General features: G+C 40.2%; 1 protein-coding gene across 49 annotated transcripts in view; it reads left to right on the forward strand.

Moving 5' to 3' along the window:
* The window catches only part of ANK3 (ankyrin 3), a 541,984-nt gene that overhangs the window by 364,694 nt on the left and 158,847 nt on the right, over nucleotides 1-18,443 (forward strand). For all 49 annotated transcript variants that reach the window (XM_078345893.1, XM_078345894.1, XM_078345880.1 and 46 more), the window contains 7 exons: nucleotides 2,040-2,237; nucleotides 4,645-4,743; nucleotides 7,407-7,505; nucleotides 9,976-10,074; nucleotides 11,637-11,834; nucleotides 13,538-13,636; nucleotides 13,920-14,018. In XM_078345893.1, coding sequence (XP_078202019.1) covers nucleotides 2,040-2,237; nucleotides 4,645-4,743; nucleotides 7,407-7,505; nucleotides 9,976-10,074; nucleotides 11,637-11,834; nucleotides 13,538-13,636; nucleotides 13,920-14,018 — 891 coding nt within the window. The remainder of the gene's footprint in view (nucleotides 1-2,039; nucleotides 2,238-4,644; nucleotides 4,744-7,406; nucleotides 7,506-9,975; nucleotides 10,075-11,636; nucleotides 11,835-13,537; nucleotides 13,637-13,919; nucleotides 14,019-18,443) is intronic.

The raw sequence follows: 18,443 nt of genomic DNA on the forward strand, positions 1-18,443 counted from the left end.
GGCAGGAGTTCGAGATCAGCCTGGCAAACATAGTGAAACTTCATCTCTACTAAAAATACAAAAATTAGTCGGGTATGAAGGCATGTGCCTGTAGTCCCATCCACTTGGCAGGCTGAGGCGTGAGAATTGCTTGAATCCGGGAGGTGGAGGTTGCAGTGAGCACTTTGGCCTGGGTGACAGAGTGAGACTCTGTCTCAAAGAAAAAAAAAAAACATAAAGCAAAAGAATGGACAGGAATAAAGCAGTCCATATGCTCGTGGGTAGCAGTATCTCAAATGGGAAATGTTCCTACCTTTTCCTGCACCTTAATTTCTGTGGTTTAAAATATTTGAGGGAAACTTTTTAGGCAGAAATATACTGATAGACTGACAGTGTACAAGGCCTTTACATTGACCTAGATATTTGATGAGCTCTTTCTGTATATGCAAAGCTCTTTCCTGGGCAATGGAGAAATAATAACCATGTACCTCTTGCCTTCGAGGAATGCAAATAGTTGAATATATGTCAGAGTGAATAATGCCATGAGAATGGTTAACGAGAAGCTTATATTACTTTTTCGTATCTTGTATGCCATTAGTTGATAGATTCAAAGCAAATAACTTGGCTCAGAGAATTCAGAAACCTCTGGTTCCTTGGAGCATACTGGACAGGTCATTATTGTCAAAATTCATTGACGACCACTGTTTTAGAAACTGAATTTGCTGCCAAATTACTTTTCTCAAAAAAATGTTAAATTATATTACAATAATTAATAGAGCCTCTCTCGATAATTGAATTCTCTTGGAATTTCCCAGGCTCCCCCACTTTGCCATCAGAGGTAAAGGAAAGGATCGATGTCTTCATATCTTGTTTTGCCTTCTTTAGGAAACATATTGAATGTCAATGTCATTCTAAACATTTTTAAGGTTTTATTTATTTATTTACTTGACCCTATTTATTCTCTCTGCTCTTTAAATGAATTTTCCAACTCATTCCTACTCCACATGATTAACTGTGTTGTTAAACCCAGTTGATTTAAACTAACAAGGCAAGCATTAGCTAATGGTTTTGTCAATGTCTTGCCTTTCCTCCTCATAGACACCTGGGGGCACCAGATTGATGGGAAAGGGAAAAGTTTTTCTTTCTTCTTTGATGTGAGATGAAATGCATTACGTTCAGACCTTTTATTAAAAAGTCAAATCAATATAGTCTTCAATATCAGGTATTAGTAATTTTTAAGGACAAAACTAATACCAGTCCAATGAATACCAATCTTCATTTTTTCCTTTTGTCTTAAATATTAAGAATTCCTATTCAGCCAAGTTACAGTGGCTCATACCTACAATCCCAGTGCTTTAGGAAGCCAAGGCAGGAGGATCACTTCAGGCCAGGAGTTTAAGACTAGCTGGGCAACAGGGTGAAACCCCATCTCTATTTAAAATAAAAAGAAAAGTCAGCCGGGCACGGTGGCTCACACCTTTAATCCCAGTATTTTGGGAGCAGAGGCAGGCAGATCACCTGAGGTCAGGAATTCGAGACCAGCCTGACCAACATGGAGAAACCCATCTCTACTAAATACAAAATTAGTGGGGTGTGGTGGTGCATGCCTGCTACTGGGGAGGCTGAGGCAGGAGAATCCCAGCTACTGGGGAGGCTGAGGCAGGAGAATCACTTAAATCGGGAGACAGAGGTTTCAGTGAGCCGAGGTCGTGCCATTATACTCCAGCCTGGGCAACAAGAGTGAAACTCCATGTCAAAAAATAAATAAAAATAAAAGTAAAATTCCTATTCATCTAAGTCATGACCCATGCTGCAATTCACACTACTATTAGGAAAAGACATTATCCTTGACAATTTGTTATTCACTGACATAAGCGGTGGGAGGACCAGTTTTAAAAATAGCTATATTTCAAATACTTGTCAAAAGCTTTTAAAAATAGAGGGTATTTTTATGTGAAGAACTGAAGTTTTCATCTGTTTATATTTGCACTTTATTTTGTGTTCTGCACATTTCTGTTTAAAAGAAAAAGAATAAATGTTGATTTCTTTATGTGTTCCAGAATGGATTGTCTCCATTGCACATGGCCACACAAGGGGATCATTTAAACTGCGTCCAGCTTCTCCTCCAGCATAATGTACCCGTGGACGATGTCACCAATGACTACCTGACTGCCCTACACGTGGCTGCCCACTGTGGCCATTACAAGGTCGCCAAGGTTCTCTTGGATAAGAAAGCTAACCCCAATGCCAAAGCCTTGGTGAGTGGCTTGCCAGCGAGTCCAAGCTCAGTGGTCCTGCTCACAACGTTCTGCCTCTGCATGTGAAGGGATTGCTTTGAGGAGGTTAAAATGGAAGGTGCTAGTTACAGTGTACTTCTTGTCAATTTTTTCAAATATCCTTCAAGAAAATCTACAAAATTTTCTACTTCTGGCTGATGGAGCCAAATTGTTAATGTTTTTATGGTCACATAAGTGTTTCCCTTATGAACCCAAAGACTCTACAATTATGAAAAGACTAAGGTGGCCAACGTCATCTTATTGTAGATAAACTTATTCTGTGAATTAAAAGTTTATTCTGAAATCTGAAAATAAGGCAAAGTTATCGAAAAACTATTTTAAATATAAGAGGTCTGGGAACTTGTGAGCTAAAATTTTATATTATCTTAACCTTGTAAGTTAATGAAATATTGCCTGTAATCTTCTGTTTCCATTTGCCAGTCAGAATTTTGGTCCAGTTTAGAGGCTTAACTTTAAGATAATTTATTCTCCTCACCTTTAGCTATTCTATACTTTGGTTTTCTCAGCAAGATGGTGCTTGTTGTCTTTGCAAAAATAAATGGTCCCAACTTAGTGAGCTGTCTATTTCAGAATAAGTACTCATGTTTAGGAAAAAATAACTCATCCAATTTTAGGGAAAACATGTGGGATTACTAGCAATTTTGAGGTAGAGGTTGTCATCCAATTGACCCTTTTAGGAAGGGTTTTTGCCCCTTTCCAAAGGGTGTGGTCATCCTGTCTGGATAGGTCCATACCACCTCTTATACTCTGGGGGCTCTAAAATTCAGAGTGGGTGGGAAAGAATGACAAAAGAGAAACTCTCCAGACCCCAAACAGCTCCTTGCCACTGTAATTCTACAACCTTTTACCACAGCAACATTTCAAGATCTGTTGACCCACCCAGTCTATCAAATGTGTCTGAATTCTGAGAATAGAGGAAAGGAAATTAGCAGTCATGACTCATTTTTCCATACAAGAAGAAATAAGTCCTAAAACAGGGTGTGGACTCCCGCTCTCATTTTCCTCTGACTCTGAAGATTCCGCAACATATGGAGGTTGCAGCCAGTCATCCTGGGATGGATTGTGGCCAAATGGTCTGAGAAGCCTCGGTGAAAGCACCTGCGGTGATTTTAACCGAAGCTTTTGCAGTGGACTCTAGTATTTTATAGTTCTCCACTTGCAGCTGAAATATGTGCCACATTCTCAATCATCAGGCAGGACAACTTGGGATATAATTTATTAAAAAGCAGATTCTTGTATTAGATTAAATAGTAAATCAAATGATTCAAATAATGGGATATTTACATTTCTGCATCCTTGGAGTAAACACCTACTTGAAGCATAAAGCTAGAGAAGAAATGAAAACATTTTAGAGCTGGTCTTTTAGTTGTCCTAAAACACAGCAAAGAGGACCGAATAAACCGGGCTGAAGCTGAGCTGTGAGGACAGATGTTCCTGCCCAGACATTTTCAGACTATATTTGAAATGAGATATTGATTGATTGATTGACAGAGTCTGACTCTGTCACCAGGCTGGAGTGCATTGGCGCTATCTCGGCTCACTGCACCATCAGCCTCCTGGTTCAAACGATTCTCTTGCCTCAGCCACCCAAGTAGCTGGGACTACAGGCATGCACCACCACACCCAGCTAAGTTTTGTGTTTTTAGTAGAGAAGGGTTTTCACCATGTTGGCCAGGATGGTCTCAATCTCCTGACCTCATGATCTACACGCCTCAGCCTCCCAAAGTACTGGGATGCCAGGTGTAAGCCACCGTGCCTGGCCTTTTTTTTTTTTTGAGATGGCATTTTGCTCTTGCAGCCCAGGCTGGAGGGCAATGTCATGATCTTGTCTCACTGCAACCTCTGCCTCCCAGGTTCAAGCAATCCTCCTGCCTTAGCCTCCTGAGTAGCTGGGATTACAGGTGCCTGCCACCACACCCGGCTAATGTTTGTATTTTTAGTAGAGACAGGGTTTCACTATGTTAGCCAGGCCGGTCTCAAACTCCTGACCTCAGGTGATCCACCCACCTCGGCCTCCCAAAGTGCTGAGATTATAGGTGTGAGCCACCACACCCAGCCTGGGACATATTGTTTGGAAGGGTGAATTTCAAAATAAAATAACAAAAGAAATGATCATTTTTACCTCAGCTAACCAGGAGACTGTAACAAAAATTCAATTCCTGTTCAAAATTACCAGGGTACCTTGGGTTCCTAGAGAAGCTAGACTACCTCTACTTCCAGAGTAGAATCTACATGCTGCCTAACCCCAGTACTTTCTGTTCATTTCAATGTACCACGCATCATTTTAGCAAAACTCTTTTAATGCACATAGTGAAACTGGATGTTGATGGAATGTAGTCAAGCAGGTATGTGTATTCGTTCCTTGCAGAATGGCTTTACCCCTCTTCATATTGCCTGCAAGAAGAATCGAATTAAAGTAATGGAACTCCTTCTGAAACATGGTGCATCCATCCAAGCTGTAACCGAGGTGAGAAAAGTTAAGATTTCTGGGAGTCCTGAGATACCAATAGTATAGCCTTAGCAGCCAGAGCCCCAGGGCTATCTCCAGGGACCAGCTAGTTTGTGTATCATGATCATAGACTGCATTCTGAACTCTTCAGCAAAAGGGCTGCCAGTCCCTAGGAGAAGCAGACAACCATGTTGGTGGGTGAGCTGGATGCAAATGTATCATCGTGTCAAGAAATGTAGCCTAAAACACTCACTCGGGGAACGGCATCATCACAGAAAGCATAATTTATATAAAATCCTGGACAGTGCTACTTCTCTAATGGGTTCAGTTTTGTCCCCCAAGGGGCGTTTGGTCATGTCTGGAGGTACTTTAGGTTGTCACAACTGGATAGTACTACTGGTATCTAGTGGGTCAATGCCAAACAGTTTACAGTATACAGGACAGTCTCCTGCAATGAAAATTAACTGATTTAAAATGTCAAATGTGCTGAGGTTGAGAAACCCTGCACAAAATGACCTTAGTGCTTTTGTCGAGTAAGGATTACTCTGTCTCCAAACTCAGAATTAATGAAACAGCTGCTGAGGTTAGTAAAGGATTAGACCTACGTTTCTCCCATAGAAACCAACTCAAAACTCAGAGAAATGATCCATCAAAATCAAGGCTGCACCTTCTACAAAGCAAACCAAGCCTGACACCTACCCTTTCAGACTTGTCCCAGGCCCTCAACCTCCACCTCCCTGCCTCCTACCACTCTGGTCTTTGTTCATTCTAATTCTAACCCTTGGGACTTCCAAAGACTAGACACTCTTTGGTCCACCTCTGTATATCTATACCTCTGTGTGTCACACCCCCTTGGCCCGGCTAATCCTGCACATCCTAAATCTGGGCCACCTTCTTCAGGAAACCTCCCCTCACTCACCAGCCTGGAATACATGTTCCTTCTAGAAACCATCCCCACATCCTGTGCATATTTCCATCAAAGACTTTATCTAGCTATCTGACTTATGACTCAGCTGCAACCCCACAACCCCCAGAGGCTGAAGACTCCTTGGAGGCTGGGCCGAGTCTGACTGGTCTTCATATACCCACAGTGCCTGGCTCGTACATAGTAGATCATTCAGTAAAGTTTTGTTGAATGCCTGATGCTTAACTATAGGATTTGAAGCAAACATAAAAATTAAAGTCTAGTCTAGTGATTATTGCTTGGCTTCAGTTTCCTGCCTGCAAATGGAATATTTGCCTAGATTTGTAACACTTAAAATTTCTAAAATATTAAATGGTTGACAATATGAATATTGATTTGCCATATTGTCAGACTTATGGCTTCATATTAGGCAACCTGTTATTTTTAAGTATAAAATAGAGAGTTAAAATGCATAGGAACCCTTTTAGAGATCAGGATAGGCTCTGAAATAAAAGTAAATTCTTGGCTGATGTTTGAGTAAATGTCCAGAGACGTAAACCAGTAATGTAGCTCTCTGCTCCCTAAGAGCTTTAAAAGGTAGTTCAGACAAAGATTTTGCCTTGAACGAGTTATAACTACTCCCCCTACTGATGGAAAAAGGTTCCAAGACTGTAACAAAATTCTCATTTTCCAAGTTGTCCTCTAGCGTCTCATTATTTGAAGTCTAGGCAGCCAGGATTATTCCTTTTCTGTCTTTTACCTCACTTTGATTTTATAGCATTCCTTTCATATATTTTTGACATTCCTCAAGTCTCTGCTAAGATTAATTATCCTCTTCTGTCTCTTTTTAAAAAACAGTTTAGCTTTTTCTAGATATACTAAAAAAATTTTATCAAGTTATGATGGACATGTTCTAAGCTAAATTAAACTGAAAAATTTTAAATGGAATCATTTCACATAAAAAGCACAAGTAAATGATACTCTTTAAAAAGATTAATGACTTGAAATTTTATCATTTTTATTCTCTCTATTTAAATCTCACAATCATGGGCATGTTCAATATGAAAATACCCTGTAATTAATAAATTCTGTTTTATGCTGAAGAGTGCTCTGGGGTCTGTGTATAAGTATATATATGTATGTGTGCATAGGATCTCAAGCAATTCAAGTCTAATCTAGTGACCATTGTAATATTTACTTTAATTATATTGCCTTAATTTGTAATATCCATAAAGTTAAAATATTAAATGTTTGAAACTATTAATCCTGATTTGTTCTTTTATGTGTGACATAATCAATTCTGAGTGCATGGGAATCCACTTTAAAGCCCAGAATAGGATCTGAAATTAAAAAGTTGACTTTTTACTAATATGTGTGAAATCACCACTGTCCTCCCTGTACATACACACATACTTATATGAATAAAGAAGGTTTATTAGTACCTAATAAAAACCTTCAAGTTATTTATCAATTTTTTTCAAAGATCTACATTGAAAGTATGAAATAAATTCTTTTTCTTCTTTAATAGGTATGACATAAGTCTTTCACAGTGACAGAATTCATTTAGGAAAATGATGATTATGTGTTGATATATTTACCATATAGAATCTGTGGCATAATGGTGAATGTCCTGGTGTCTTCTAATCTGATCATTAAATTGGTTTGGATGGATGGATGGATGGATGGATGGATGGATGGATGGATGGATGGAGGGCAGGCTTACAAACAAACATTTTTTATGCTAAGCCAACAAACCATTTTCTTCTTTTCCCTTTAGTCGGGCCTTACCCCAATCCATGTTGCTGCCTTCATGGGGCATGTAAATATTGTATCACAACTAATGCATCATGGAGCCTCACCAAACACCACCAATGTGGTAAGTATTCTTTGAACAAAGGAGATCCATTGTGAGTATTTAATGAACTGCCAAAGGTGGTTTTTATCTACTTTTTTATTTTTATTTTTTAAGAGTTGGAGTATCGCTCTGTCTCCCAGACTGGAATACAGTGGTGCACTTATAGCTCATTGCAGCCTTGAATCCTGGACTCTAGTGATCCTCCCACCTCAGCCTCCCAAGCATCTGGGACTACAGGAGTGTGCCATCATGCCCCGCTAATTTTTAAATGTTTTGTAAAAACAGGGCCTTGCTATGTTGCCCAGGCTGGTCTTGAACTCCTGTCTTCAAGCAATCCTCCTACCTTGGCCTCCTAAATTTTGGGCTTATAGGCATGAGCCACCATGCCTGGCCTTATTGTTGTTATAATTAATTAATATGTAATTAATATGACTACTTAAAAGAAGAAAATTCAAGAATGCATTTGGTTTCCTTTACTACAAAGGCAAGATACTCTTAGTCTCTAGTTGGTCAGAAATTGTTAGGACTATGGACTATGTTCATTAACCTTACAGGTGCACTACTACTGGATATTATGTTTTAAAAAATTAAGTGTGGGGGGGATTTTTCTATAACAGAAGCATTAAAAAGTATTGCATGTTGGAGAAGTGGTTTAGACACTATCGTTATTTATACAAAGAAGTGATTGCGGCAGGGTGCAGTGGCTCACACCTGTAATCCCAGCACTTGGGGAAGCCGAGGTGGGCAGATCACTTGAGGTCAGGAGTTCAAGATTAGCCTGGCCAACATGGTGAAACCCATCTCTACTAAAAATACAGAAAAGAATTAGCTGGGCGTGGTGACGCATGCGTGTAATTCCAGCTACTCAGAAGGCTGAGGCATGAGAATCACTTGAACCTGGGAGGCAGAAATTACAGTGAGCCAAGATCACGCCATTGTACTCTAGCCGGGACAACAGAGCAAGACTCTGTCTCAAAAAAAAAAAAATAGAAAGAAAGAAAGAAGTGATTTTAGCGAACTTTAAAGTAGTCTCTCTTTAATATACTTCACCATGTTATAGCAAACCCATGGAACACTGTGTTCATAGATTACCTGGTGGTATTATTTTTTCACACTAAGCATTGCTCTGTAGGAACCACGAGGCTCCCTTCAGAGTGGCTATCAGAGTAGTAACTTACCACCCATGATCTGCATGTGGCATTTGACATTGTTCTACAGAATTTCAAATTTGACATCAATATTAGCCAAACAGACCACGAGCATAACAACATTTGTCAGACTCATGAGCCTTAAAGAAGTAACAATAAAACAAGGACCATCCTGGCACAGAAGGGGCAAGCTAGGAGGTCCTGCACCCTCACCCTGAGAGTGGGGCTCCCCAGTAAGACTGTATCTTCCAGCTGCCCCAAGCAGTACAACCATAAGGTAGAAACAGACCAGCTTCTCAGATGAAATATAGTCTTTCATGGTACTAATTGTAGAGAATGTTTTCATTCATAAAGAGAATGCTGAGAAATACACTAAATGACGTCCTCAGCACCTTTCCAGTAAACACAGTCCACCAGCTTCCTGTGAAATCTGTCTTCATGTGTCCTTGCGTGGAAGTAGGTGGCCTGTAAAGCAAAGCTCAATTTATAAAGGCAGTTTACAAGTGAGCATCACTTGGGTGAGAAAATAGGATTTCTGTTATTTGTATGTTTCAGCGTATCTCTTTCCAATATCATTTTCATTTTTAATCAAGTAAAGTAATATGAATTAAAATCTGTTTGGTGAAAAAGTAGGGGGAGGGTGGTCCGGTGCAAATAAAATGACCCACTGGGAAAATGCCCAAAGATGAAGATACTGATCTGTTCAGATAAAACAGGAAATACAAACCAGCTGTTGACAAGCCAAATCTGGCCCTCGGCTGTGTTTATGTTGCCCATGTAACATGCACTTGTGCCTGAAAGTGTCAACACATGTTTTTAATTCTGAATTTATGGTCAATATTTAAGAATTGGAAAATTCATACAAATATCCAGACTGCCACTTCTTTTGAAAAGTAGCAAGGTGTGACATGGTAAGGCTGGCATCCTGCACAGTGACAGCAGGGAGCTGCAGATGCAGGGGCGGCGGGGGTTGTGGGCTGCCCTCTTCAGCGCAGGTATGGGCTCTCTGGTACATGCCACACCCACCCTGCTGCACTCACTCACCGGCCTGCTTGGCTCCTGTGAGAACTCACCTTTCTAGCTACAGGGAGGCCACACTGTAGGTTACTAAGTAGCACCCCGGCACAGTGATTGACAAGACCCCCTTGGCTTATGCCAAAGTCTTTGCCTCAGACCAGCTTCCTGTGAAATTCTTTTGCATTTGGTTTCATATCTTTTCAATAAGGAAGTGCTTAGGACTATTTTTGATTGTTGAAAAAATGTCATTATAAGCTTTATGCCAAATAAAATACGGCACTCTTCTTCAGAGCTGCAGCTAATTTACTTTGGCTCATGTCCCCTAGAGAGGAGAAACAGCACTGCACATGGCGGCTCGCTCTGGCCAAGCTGAAGTTGTGCGGTATCTGGTACAAGACGGAGCTCAGGTAGAAGCTAAAGCTAAGGTACGTATTTGAAACGGAGGAAAAACCCTTTGATTTTCATAAAACTTTTAAATATATACATGACATCGTTCAAGAACACTTTAAAAATAGTGGACAACCTCCAATGATGAAAGTCCCTACCCAGATAACATTAAAAAACCACTTTTCTCCACATTTGTTCATTTAATTATTTGACAAAATGAAATAGGATGACTTGTGCCTGAAAGTGTCAACACATGGCTAGTCCCTAACAGGGTAGGGACTGAATCTAGACTTAGTCCAAAGTTCTTCACACTCCATGGAGAAGGGCTTCTGCACAAAGCTTCTAGAATGATCACGACTCGGAAGCGTAAGTGAGCTTTCTTGGTTGACTTATATGTCAGCTGTCAACAGCCACAAATGGAAAAAGGGGCATTTTTTTTTTTCTGCACAAACTGTTTGGTCACTCAGAATTGGCCTCCTATCTCACCTGCAGGAGAAACCCACTTATCTGCTGCTACTGAGATGAATAGTTTGCTCTAGTTATCAGAATGGCAGTTCAGGTCCAGAATCATAAACCATTTAATTTCAACCTGCAATATGTAAATATAAATATACTGAGTCTGCAGTCTCTAGTTTCAAGTTAAGGGGTGGCTGCAGTAGCAGTATATGAGATCTGTCTTTGGCACCTATTTTTTTCGGCTTTCAATATTCCTCTTCTTCCTTGTGGTATCTCCCTAACTCCTCCTACGCTTCCTCCTGGTTAGATAGTCCCTCTAACTTTGACACTGACCCCATCCCCCCTACTCTTCCAAAACGGTGTCCTCTATTCTAGCCTCTTTCTCTGCCTTTCCTTCTTAAAGCACTTAACTGAACCTTATCACAATTTAGTAGAGAATTTCTATTTGGAGGGCTACCACAGGGGATATTTGAGCAAATTAGGGTAAGTTGTACCTCCCACTTAGGGATAAGACCCTAGGGGATCAGGATTTGGTGAGTACCTCCTGCCTTTAGATGAATTGTAGTGAGGGGGCTGTCTAGTCTAGACAGATGCAGCCCATGCCAGGATGCACAGCTTGGCAAGCAGAGAACATCAGCCCCTGCTGACGCTTCGACCCGGAGCCTTTGCGCAGGTATACCGCGCAACCCTGCACTGCCTTCCTCACCCTCTCCTTTTGTCTACGGGAAGGCCGAACCAACAAAATAATTCATTCCATGTGAGTGCTAATAACTGGTGTGGAGGTATAATGTCCCTCCCAGGTATATGAGTTTTTACTAGGATATGTTCTCTTATCTCCCAAAGAAGGAACAATAAAAGTTCAAAATTGATTCTCTGTGGCAGGTGATGGTGGGGGAACATTTATGGATAGAACCATGTTTCACAGTTTTATTATTAATGGGTCACTCTCTAATGCTATTTAATGAGCTTAGAGTTACCATCTCATTTCTGAACGTTGAAGAAAAAGATAAGATCTTTTTTTTAGCATTGACTCAAATAGTTGAATGTACCTCTTACATCAGGCAGCTAATGTCCCCTGAATTTTTCATAAATGCATCACTGTTTTCTCAGCTCATCGGCCTTACATTTCTACCTTGCTGTTTAGGATGACCAAACCCCACTCCACATTTCAGCCCGACTGGGGAAAGCAGACATAGTCCAACAGCTGTTGCAACAAGGTGCATCTCCAAATGCAGCCACAACTTCTGGGTACACCCCACTTCACCTTTCCGCCCGAGAGGGGCATGAGGATGTTGCTGCCTTCCTTTTGGATCATGGAGCATCTTTATCTATAACAACGAAGGTATGAGACTGAATCTCAGAATCCTCCTCTATCCCCCCAAATACATCATCCTTACAGTTCCCAGCACAGTAACAGGTCCAGAAGCTGCACGACAGCATCCGTTCTTGCAATCCTCAGTAGTCATTAATATGGCCAGCAAAGCTCTGTGGTGGTTAGTATTTTGTGGATTTTTTTTTCTTGTCTTAAGTTTCTTGGCACATTTTCTTCTAATGAAACCTTACTGAAATCCAGAGTCAGATTTCTAGTAAGTTCTCTGATGGACTTAAATGGTAGTTGAAAAACAGAGCTACAGATTAGCAAAATGCTCAGGCCAAGCACGCAAACCACGTTACCACAGCTCAGTTGGTGGATGCTTTTATAATACTTGCAAAACAGGCAGTGAATTTTTCTTGGGGTTGTTTTTGTTCTTTTTTGTTGTCATTATTGTCTTCTCTGACTTAGGGTTTATTTTTATTTCAACTCGGATGTCTTAGAGTAATACCCTAACAACATACAGTTGTTCTGCATGTGCAGAATGCAAAATTTGGAGCTCATTTTTCTTGTGATACTACATAAGCCTAGCAAGTGTGATAGCAAGATGAATGGGCTTATGGCATATCTTAAAAAGCTAGTAACTGGTACTGCACTCCTTTATTTGGATGAGATAAGCAAGATTAATGTGTATTCAATATAGAAGATAATTACAAATACAAAACTATCAGGATAAATGATGACTACCTCAGACTTCATTTCTTGTGATTCTTTAGGCTCTTCAGTAGAGTTAAGATGCAAGTTCAGGAAGCTCATTTGATGTGAAACAGAATAATGATAATGGGTTGATAGGGTCGCGAGTATTCAGGCATTTCACCGTATCAGCTGCACATTCCCTTTACTTTGCTGTGGTCTCCTGAGGTCGAATGTGCTGATGACCCCCCCTAATCCCTGACCCATGGCTGGGACCGCCACAGTAGCATGCTGATTGGGCTGGTTGACACACAGCTTCTTGTAGGAGTTGGAAGCCTGAGAGAGCAGCCACTCAGCTATTAACATCCAATTGGTGTATATTTGTCCACGTGTCATTATTCAATTCACCTATAGAATAGACATCATCATTTTAGATTCATGTCATTATTCAGTTCACCTATGGTGGCAAAGGTGAGAGAATTTCTGACTCCTCCTCCTGAAGACTAGAGCACACGTAAGGATTGTGTATACACAGAGAAGCAGGGAAACAAGAAGAGAAAGTGTCCGGTCTGGTGATGTGAGATTGTAAGAGGTTCAGACTTGCCCTGGATTTTCCCAAGCCCTCCAAACTGAGCGTGTTACTGTAACTTCTTCCCACGATATGAAACTCTTAAAACAGCCCTAGAATAAGCCCCAGATCCAGCTCTCCAACTTCATTCTGGCGAGATACCTGATGACTTCCAGAATTAATAGCATGCATGCCGTGGCTCAGTCAGCAGAAGGGAGAAAGATTAGGTATCCTGGTATGTTATGCTCACACCCTATCAAGAAGGAGGCTTTTTAACTCTTATTTAAGAGTCTTGGACTTTAACTGCAGACTTCACTGCTCATCATTATTAGAACAGTTCATCGGTTCTGGAAAGCAGAGCCCTTATGTCTTATCTTTTTGTTTGTTTGGTTGGGTAGTTGGTTTGGGTTTTGTGTGTGTTTTCCTTATGTCATTTCTATTATTCATTATTTTTATGGGGTTTTTTTTCCAGAAAGGATTTACTCCTCTTCATGTGGCAGCAAAATATGGAAAGCTTGAAGTCGCCAATCTCCTGCTACAGAAAAGTGCATCTCCAGATGCTGCTGGGAAGGTAAGAGATCCCCAGCCACGCTGAAGCAGGCCACTTCCATGATAACAAAACAGACACTTGCTAATATTTACTAATGGCCACCTGAATTATACCTAAATATTTAAGTCCTACTAGGATGAAGAGCCCTTGGGAAATAAAAGGTAAATACTGGGGTCCAAGTATTGTGGAAACTGGAATGTAAATATGCCTTATGCCGTATCCAGTCTAATCTCATTTCCTCAATCTAGGCCTCTGGTATTAAGACACCTTTGACACTGGTTGTTGTTTCTGCACGTGTTTTCAGAGCGGGCTAACCCCACTGCATGTAGCTGCACATTACGATAATCAGAAAGTGGCCCTTCTGCTTTTGGACCAAGGAGCCTCACCTCACGCAGCCGCAAAGGTACCTTTAATTCCACAGCCTAAGGAGACTGATGGGTGAGGTCTATCAGTCTCTCTGTGCACATGTACTTCTGCTCCACCAGGAGTGCCTTCCTAGTTTAGGCACCACTAAAAAAATCACAGCAATAGAAGCACCTTAGGACATCTGTGCCTTCTGTGATTAGGTCCACTAATACGGTAGATGCTCAGGAAATATTTACTTGTCAGTTGATTTTATTTGACAATTCAGGACCTCCTGGAGGAAGGAGGGTTGGAACACTCTTTTGCCAGATGAAAAACAAGCACAGCCTGAGGGAGTAAGAAAGTTCTGATTTGTCAGAATCATGAAATATGTGTTACATTTTTCTGGCCATGTTACTGCCTTCAAGTTGTTTATTTGCATTTAGTAAAATGGGGTTGAGAGGTTTTATGTGTGGTTTTTATTACTGCTAAGGAGAATCTTTATTGTTAGGGTATTTTTGATCAGTAGACAACTTCGATTTCTGAGAGAGGAGAGGAACTGAGTGGGTGTATTATCTTATTATTTTAGTAATCGAATTTGGGGGGCAAATCATAAAGAAGAGTTTCCTTAAAGACAGGTTAATAAAGTGCTGTTGGTTTAATAAGCTTCCTATTGTTAAGCAGGTGGCTATGGTCAGAGAACACTGAAACAATGCAACCGACCATTTCAATCTTGTTCAATTATTTCAGTGAACCCTATTGGTTGAAGGACCCTTGAGTACCCCTTATGCTTTTTACATCTTTGATTTACTATTCCATGTTGGGGCAGCTGCAGTGTTCTCCTTTAAACCTAATGTTTAGATCACATCACTGTATATACAGATCGACGAACTGGAGTTGTTCTAGATTACTTTGGATACTCTAAGAGATCAAGTTTTAGGTACTCTCTCCATTTAGGAGTATGTTATCTTCGATTGGTATTTTTTTCCTGGAAACTTTCAATCATTTTCTGCCCTCTCCTCTCCAGAATTATACCCAGTGAAATCTAAACTTCAAAATCAAACTCCCAAACTTGCTTTTAATCTAAATGTAGCTTTCCCCTCCATAATTTCTGACTCTGACAACATTCTTTCTATTATAAAACCACACCTTGACTTGATAAAACTTTATCTTTGTTTTGCTTTGTGACAGAGTCTTGCTCTGTTCCCAGGCTGGAGTACAGTGGCGATCTAGGCTCACTGCAACCTCTGCCTCCCAGGTTCAAGCGATTCTCCTGCCTCAGCTTCTCGAGTAACTGGGACTACAGGCATGCGCCACCATGCCCAGCTAATTTTTGTATTTTTTAGTAGAAATGGGGTTTCACCATGTTGGCCGGGATGGTCTCGATCTCTTGACCTCGTGATCCACCCACCTCGGCCTCCCAAAGTGCTGGGATTACAGGCATGAGCCACCATGCCCAGCCAATAAAAGTGTATTGTTAAAAAAAAAAAAAAAAGATATAGCAGCATTATTCATGATAGCCAAAAGGTGGAAACAACGCAAATATCCATTGATGGATGAATGCATATACTCACTGTGCATACACACACTGGAATATTATTTAGCCTTTAGAAAGAAGAAAATTCTGATAATACATGGTGGAATCTTGAAGACACTGTGCTAAGTAAGCCACCCACAAAAGGACAAATGTATGACTCTGCTTACATGAAGTACATAGAGCAGCTGAATTTATAGAGACATAGGATGGTGGTTGTCAAGGGTAGAGGGAGAAGGGAATGGGGAGTTAATGTTTAATGGATACAGAGTCTCAATTAGAAAGACTAAAAAGTTCTGGAGATGGATAATAATGATGGTTGGAGCACAATGTGAATATACACTACTTAATGCTGCTGACGTGTACATTTTGTTATGTGTATTTTAGCATAATTTTAAGGAGAAAAAATTGTAAGAAGTTTAATGTTGTACATTTTATTTCATTTCATGTTTATACCCCTCTATGTATAGGCTACTTTTCTTTTTCATTTTTCTTTTTTTTTTTTTTGAGCTGGAGTCTCACTCTGTCGCCCAGGCTGGAGTGCAGTGGCATAATCTTGGCTCACTGCAACCTCCAGTTCAATCTCCTGGGTTCAAGTGATTCTCCCCTCTCAGCCTCCCAAGTAGCTGGGATTAGAGGTGCCTGCAACCATGCCCAGCTAATTTTTATATTTTTAGTAGAAATGGGGTTTCACCATGTTGGCCAGGCTGGTCTTGAACTCCCAAATCCTCCTGCCTTGACCTCCCAAAGTGCCCAGCCACTACTTTTCTTATGGATAAGTAACCTCAAGTCCTTGGTAAATAATAAGGGGAAATAATTTGTAAGTGAACTGTTTTTTTTCCTTGGATGAGATAATAATTTTGGCACAAAAAGCAGTGTAGCATCGACCACAGTTATAAAACAGCAAGTGCAACCAATGATTCCAATCTCTTTCTACTCTCAAATAACTCTTAAAAAGGGCAATAGTTGGTATATTCCTAGTTTATTTCCCCTTTATATTTGTCAAACAAGACTTAGTATTCATAGTTCCATATCTGCAAATATCCCTTACAAAGATTTGAAAAGAAAAGCTGTCCTTAAATCCTTATAACATTCCATTAGCCTTAGGCATGTTTTTATCGTCAATTAAACACAGGCTTTTCTAATGGGACATTGATTCTCATTTGCATGCACAATTGCCTCCATAAGAGCCTGGGTAATGCCATCTCTGGCACATGTTCAACAATCCCTGTCTTCCAGGGCAGTGGTACCTGCCAGGGACTTTTTCTAGACTTTAATCTTAAGCAAAGCCAGTCGTATAACTTTAGGTATTGGCTTTATCTGCTAGGAAAAAAAAAAAAAAAGCCCCAGCTAAAATGGTTTAAATTGATGGGCCTCCATTTTCTCATGGCACAGTCTCATAGACAGGACTGTTGTTGATGTTGATGTAGGGTGTTGAGGCAAGTTCCCTGTGACTTTTTAAAAAATCGGTTTGGGGGTACAAATGCAGTTGTGTTACATGACATAGCGCTTAGCGCTGAAGACCAGACTTTTAGTGTAACCATCACCCAAAGTGTGTACATTGTATCCACTTGAGAATTCCTTGTCCCACCCCACTCCTACCCTCCCACCTTTCCAAGATTCCAGTGTCTATTATTCCACTCTCTGTGTCCATGTGCATGCATTATTTAGCTCTTGTTTTTAAGCAAGAACATGCAGTATTTGAGTTATTTTACTTAAGATAATGGCCTCCAGTTTGATCCATGTTGCTGCAAAAGTTGTAATTTTATGAGTAGTATTCCATGCTGTGTGTGTATTTATTTGTGTGTGTATATGTATGTGTGTCATAAATTATATACATTATATATATAATTTATTTCCAGCTTTATGTTTGTCAAACAAGACTTTATAGCTGAGTAGTATTCCACTGGTGTGTATGTGTGTGTGTGTGTGTGTGAATACAGATACACACACACACTGTGGAATACTATTCAGCTATTAAAAAAGAATTAAAAATGTATATTCCACATATTCTTTATCCAATTATCCATTGGTGGACACTAAGTTTGATTCCAGGACTTTGCTGTTGTGAATAGTGCTACAGTAAACACACAAGTGGGCCAGGCACAGTGGCTTATGTCTGTAATCTCAGCACTTTGGGAGCCCGAGGTGGGCAGATCACCTGAGGTCAGGAGTTCCACACCAGCCTGACTAATGTTGAGAAACCCTGTCTCTACTAAAAATACAAAATTAGCCAGGTGTGGTGGGGCATTCCTATAATCCCAGCTACTCAGGAGGTTGAGACAGAAGAATCGCTTGAACCTGGGAGGCAAAGGTTGCGGTGAGCTGAGATTGCACCATTGCACTCCAGCCTGGGCAACAAGAGTGAAACTCCATCTCAAAAAAATAAATAAATAAATAAAATAAACAAACATACAAGTGCAAGTATCTTTTTGATATAATTATTTATTTTCCTTTGGGAACTATCTAACCATTCGTAAGTTTGCTGGATTAAGGGTAGTTCTCTTTTAGTTCTTTGAGGTATCTCCTTACTATTCTCCTAAGAGGTTATATTAATTTACATTCCTACCAACAGTGTATAAGCATTTCTTTTTCTCTGCATCCTTGCCAACGTCTATTATTTTTGACTTTTCATAATAGACATTCTGATTTGTGTGAGATGGTATCTAATTGCGGTTTTGAGTTGTATTTCTCTGATGATTAGTGATGATGAGCATTTTTTCATATGCTTCTCGGCCATTTGTGTCTTTCATAAAATGTCTGTTTGTATCCTTTGCCCCCTTTTTAATGTTTTTTTTTCTTGTTGAGTTGAGTTTCTCATAGAGCTTGGATTATTAGTTCTTTGCCAGATGTATAGTTCGTGAATATTTTCTCCCATTCTGTAGGTTATCTGTTGACTCTGTTGATTATCTCTTTTCCTATGCAGAAGCTTTTTAGTTTACTTAAGTCTCA

Source organism: Callithrix jacchus, chromosome 12, assembly GCF_049354715.1.
Source record: "Callithrix jacchus isolate 240 chromosome 12, calJac240_pri, whole genome shotgun sequence".
In the NCBI taxonomy this organism is placed as follows: domain Eukaryota; kingdom Metazoa; phylum Chordata; class Mammalia; order Primates; family Cebidae; genus Callithrix; species Callithrix jacchus.